Source organism: Fulmarus glacialis, unplaced genomic scaffold (genome assembly GCF_000690835.1).
Source record: "Fulmarus glacialis isolate BGI_N327 unplaced genomic scaffold, ASM69083v1 scaffold23393, whole genome shotgun sequence".
Taxonomy (NCBI): domain Eukaryota; kingdom Metazoa; phylum Chordata; class Aves; order Procellariiformes; family Procellariidae; genus Fulmarus; species Fulmarus glacialis.
The window spans coordinates 3,585-8,182 of record NW_009203892.1 but is presented as its reverse complement, the minus strand read 5'-3'; the positions used below and the strand labels follow the sequence as shown (position 1 = coordinate 8,182).

At 63.8% G+C, this 4,598-nt stretch overlaps 1 protein-coding gene across 1 annotated transcript in view; it reads right to left on the bottom strand.

Annotated features, from left to right (window-relative positions):
* Positions 1 to 160: 160 nt before the first annotated feature.
* LOC104074623 (E3 ubiquitin-protein ligase HECTD3-like) overlaps positions 161 to 4,598 on the bottom strand; it is a gene marked incomplete at its 5' end in the record, with an annotated part of 8,016 nt that continues 3,578 nt past the window's right edge. The window contains 14 exons of the mRNA XM_009574800.1: positions 161 to 245; positions 422 to 493; positions 565 to 646; positions 925 to 999; positions 1,448 to 1,577; positions 1,834 to 2,040; positions 2,133 to 2,222; positions 2,351 to 2,470; positions 2,737 to 2,840; positions 3,116 to 3,180; positions 3,300 to 3,349; positions 3,445 to 3,627; positions 3,902 to 3,983; positions 4,549 to 4,593. Coding sequence (XP_009573095.1) covers positions 161 to 245; positions 422 to 493; positions 565 to 646; positions 925 to 999; positions 1,448 to 1,577; positions 1,834 to 2,040; positions 2,133 to 2,222; positions 2,351 to 2,470; positions 2,737 to 2,840; positions 3,116 to 3,180; positions 3,300 to 3,349; positions 3,445 to 3,627; positions 3,902 to 3,983; positions 4,549 to 4,593 — 1,390 coding nt within the window. The remainder of the gene's footprint in view (positions 246 to 421; positions 494 to 564; positions 647 to 924; positions 1,000 to 1,447; positions 1,578 to 1,833; positions 2,041 to 2,132; positions 2,223 to 2,350; positions 2,471 to 2,736; positions 2,841 to 3,115; positions 3,181 to 3,299; positions 3,350 to 3,444; positions 3,628 to 3,901; positions 3,984 to 4,548; positions 4,594 to 4,598) is intronic.

The following is a 4,598-nucleotide window of genomic DNA, read 5'->3' as shown; positions in this document are numbered from 1 at the left end:
CTGTTGCAGCACTGGCCAAATACGTTCCAGTCCCAGCCCTCGAGAAGCACAGACACAAACAGGACCTGGGGCAGGACGGCAGGATCCGGCCCTGCAGCTTTATTGAATGCGGTGTCCCTGGGGTGGGCAGCTCCTACGGCACGGGGCGCCCCGGGGGGCCTCATTCATCCCAGGCGTTCTTGTCAGTGTCGATGGACATGCAGTTGTACACGGCGTACCGCAGCAGCTCCTCACAGGCCTTGGCCCTGGGTGGGGGGGATGCTGAGTCACGGCCGTGACGAGCACCGAGAGCCCCACGCTTCCCTCCCCACGTCCGCCCCGATGTCCCCTGGGGCAGGACCTGGGGAGCCTGGGAGGGGACCCCAATGCCAGCCCCAGGGAGGGGGGAACGTCCCTGTCCCCTGTCCCCAGCTCGACTCACGAGGAATAGTTGGGCAAGAAGAAGATGCAGGAGCACGTGGAGGCCTGTGGCATCAGGTCGAATGCGTTCAAGCTTGGGAGAAAGGAGAGAGAGTCAGACCCCGGCATGGCGCAGGGACCCCAGCCTGGGCAGGACGGACTCACTTTGCCCTTTCTGGGTAGACAGTGATCTGAACCGGGAGGCGGCTCCGGCCAGTGACGAACTTGAGGAAGCGGCTGAGATCCTCTGAGGGGAAGGACGGGGCTCAGGTCTCAGGGACAAGGACAGGACTGTCCCAGTTGCTGCCATCGCGGCAGGGTCTGCCCTTGCGGAAGCACCCCGGGAGCGCAGGACAAAGCTAAGGGATGCTCTCAGCATCCCGGGAAGGGCCAGGTGGGACGACCCCCAGCCGGCTCCCAGGGAAGCACCCGGTGAGCATCCCCAGGGCACAAGGCAGTGGGTACCCTGTCCCCTGGCCCACCCCGCTGTACATGAAGAGAAGGGAAAGGCTGGCGGTCGCTCACCGCTGGTGAAGTTGTTGAGCGCCTCCAAGAAGTTCTGGACACGGGTGTCGTCAGGGGGAAAGTCCTCAAACGTCACTGCGACAAGGAACGTGCAACAGCTTTTGTTGCAGCAAAGCAAATTCACATGGGATACGTCCATCCCGCCCTTCTGTGAGAGTCCAGAGCGGAGGCAGGAGAGGAGGAGACCCTCCGCTCTCTGTGAGCCCCCGCGAGCCCCCGGCACCCTGAGCAGGGCCAGCACCCTGTGCAAAGCCAGGTGGAGAAATGGGGGTCCCAGTTTGCAGGGTGGCCATTCACCTCTGCTCAAAATTGCCAAGGACCAGAGGGACCAGGATGGGAACTGGTGGGGTTTGCAACTAAACCTGAAGCATCCCAGCCCTATCCCAGATCCCTCTGGCTCATCCTCCCCCAGGCTGACACCCCAAGACCAGGGACAAGTCGTGCGCAGGATGAGCGTTGTCGAGGGGAGCCCCTGCCCACGTGGGGGGCTGGGAGCAGCTTTGGGCTGGCTTTGGGCACTTACTGAACCTCCGCAGCTCGGTCACTGTGATCTCAGGGTCCCCGCAGACCTTCTTCTTCAGCTGCTGCCAGGGGAGCAGGTCCAGCACAGGCTGGGGCACCACGCGGAGCAGCCCAGCACGCATGGCTGCAATCTGGGGGGGGCACAGGAGGAGTCCCACATCACTGCGACGGGTCTGAGCCCAGGGCAGCCAGCCAGGGCACTGGGGGCAGGGACCGCAGGACCCCAAAGGGGGTCCCCGGGGCTCATGGACATCCTGGGCATGGGATGCACAGAGGAACCGCCCACCTGGAGCTGTTTTTGGGGACACGTTTTCGCAGACACCAACTCCCTAGGTACCTGGAGGGCTTGCCACAGGGGCAGGGTCCCCTCGGCGCCACTCCAGTTACCTGCTCCTTGCTCTCCTCCAGCCGAGCCCTCTGCACCAGACGGATGAACTCCTTGCGGTCCTCGTAGCGCACCACGGTGCTGCTGCCATTGGGGATCAGTTCCACCACGCGCTGGTCGCTCCGCACCATCGTGTAGGTCAGCTCTCTGCCGAACATGAACTCGAAGGCTTCCCTGTCCAGCCCCTCCAGCACCTCCAGCAGCTTCACCTGCAAGCCCAACAGGCAAAAGCCATCACGGCACAGCCAGAGCAGCCACAGGACCACACGGCACTGCCCTGCCAGCCCCCAGCCCCGCTCACCAGCTCCGAGTCCACGGCAGCGAAGTCCTTGCTCCAGCTGACCTCCTCCCCTGCCAGCTGCTTCCACACCAGTGCTGGCAGAGCCAGGATCTGCCAGACGGAGCAGAGACACGCGTCCTCGCCATGTCCCTCCTTCACCCGAAGGCAGCCCCTCTGCCTTAGACATGGTGGCCTCTGCCAAGCCCCGTTGCCAGCCGGGGAGGCTCTGCTGTGCTCACCAGAAACTCCTTGCTCCTCAGGGCTGCTCCCATCAGCTGCCCAATCCACTCGTACTTGGGGAAGTCCTTGCAGGAGGGGTTGGGGACGTACATGTCCCTGGTGTCGCTGCTGCTGTTACCCTGCGGGAGAGAGGCTTAGGACCCGTGGACACAGATGCAACCAGCCCAGCATGGTCCCTCCTGCAGGCTTCCTCTCCATCACCCCTTCACCTGCCTCTCCCACCTGCCTTTACAGCCCTCCAGGAGATCTCCACTGCCCTGGTAGAAGAACAGCCCCCCCAGCCAATAGCTCTGCAAGCGTTAAGACAGGACTAACACGCCAAAATACTCCGGCTCTGCTGGATTTCCCCCCAGGGCTGGGACAGGCAGACAACGAGGTGCCAAACCTGGTTGGAGGTGCGCACGAAGAAGGGCAGGGGCACGGGGACATCGCCTGAGCTGGGACACAGCTCCTCCGACACGTCCGACAGGCTGTCCCGAAAACCACCGCCTGAGATGGGGGCAGAGGCTGGTTAGTGCCTGACACACCGGGGCCAGACGCTGAGCCGCAGGATCTGGCCAAGCCATCCCCTCTCCATGGGGCAGGGGCAGCGCTGGGGGCATAGGGGAGATGCAGGGACCACCCCACTTGTGCAGAGCGGGGCTGCCTCCTGCAGAGCAGCCAGGACAGTCTCGGCACCCTGCCACAGTGGTCGACCCACCGAGCTGCCCCCCAGCATGAGAAAGCCCAGGGGAGAGCCGCAGGCAGGAGGGGAGAGCTCTCACCATTGTCAACGATGCCCTCGGTGATGAACTCGCACTCCCACCACTGGCTGTAGCTCAGGGGCCACCTGCAGAGAAGAAACAGCCCCCTGCACCCCCCTCCTCCGAGAGAGCCAGCAGCACCCGGCATCCCCCCGCACCTTGCTCCAGGCAGGTGACACCCCACAAATGTGACCTGAAGACCTACCTGTAGTCCAGGGGCTGATTGTTCTTGCAAGATCTGAGGCCTTCGTACAGCTGGAGAGGAGCAGAGCGGAAAGGGAATGAGACGCAGTGGGGGAAAGCGATGCTGCATTGGCAGGCACCCAGCGTGGGGCACGGCGTTGCCGTACCTGGGTGAAGACGGTGTTCCTGCAGCCGGGGTCCAGCGCAGGGTTGGCACGGTGCTCCCGGGCCAGGTGCCGGTTGATGTACAGCTTTGGCAGGGCCTGAGGGAGGCTGCTTTCCGAGGACTGGAGACAGTGGGCGATGAGGGCTGTGCTCTGCTTGGACAGCAGCAGGAACGGCTTCATGCTCTAGCAGGGGACAAGCAAGGATGGTTAGAGGCCTGATCCTGCTGCCGCGTGCCCTCTTTCCCCCTCCCCAAGCACAGCCCCTGGTGTCACAGGGGATGCTCAGCTCCCCCATCCCTCCAGCAATGCCCAGCATGGCAGCTCTCAGCGTGAGCCCTGGGCTGGTCTGTCCCCATTGGATCAAGGGGGACATGCCACAGCCCCCAGGGAAACCAGCTGAGCCCGTGATGAGATGCTCCTACCGGCACCATCCGAGGGGAGCCCGGCAAACGCTCACCCTGAGTGCATTGAAGGTACCGATGCTGTCCTCGGAGAGGGGGATCAGGTAATGCAGGACACTGTCCAGGAGCTGGACGAACCTGGCAACCGGAGAGGAGCAGCCCGAGGATGCAAGGGGGTTGGTGGACGTGTGGAGCCCGATACACCCGCAGTGTTTCACCGCAGACAGTCCCAGGCACGCGCTGAGCCCGGGCGCTGCGCTCCCTGCACGTGGGTCTCCTCCAGCCCACAGAGGGACTCTGGCACACCAAGGGGAGCACCCAACCAACACCCTCTGGCCAAGCGCTTTATTTTGTACCCCCAAGAAAAAGCTGCAAATGAGGGCAGCTCAGCCCACAGCACAGCACTGCGGCTGACGCGCTGCAGAGGGTCTCTCCATGGGGCCAGCGCTGACCCCAGGCTGGGGCAGTGGAGTGGGAGACTCCACATTGCAGGTTCCCCTTGCCCGGTGCCGGCACCGTGCTCCCCAGGCACTGGAAGCAGCCGTGTTCGGATGGGGAGCAGCAAGCCAAAGTCCCTGCTGCACATGGAAAAGGAGCTGGCAGACTTTAAGCAAGACACGTGCAACCCCCTGCTAGAGGCCAGGGCACGGTCCTTCTCGGGGCCCGGGCTCGCTGCGGGGACGGTGCCGTCCCAGTGCCGTACCTCTGAATGAGCACAGCCCGACGGTACAGCACGTCGGCATCCACCCTCTT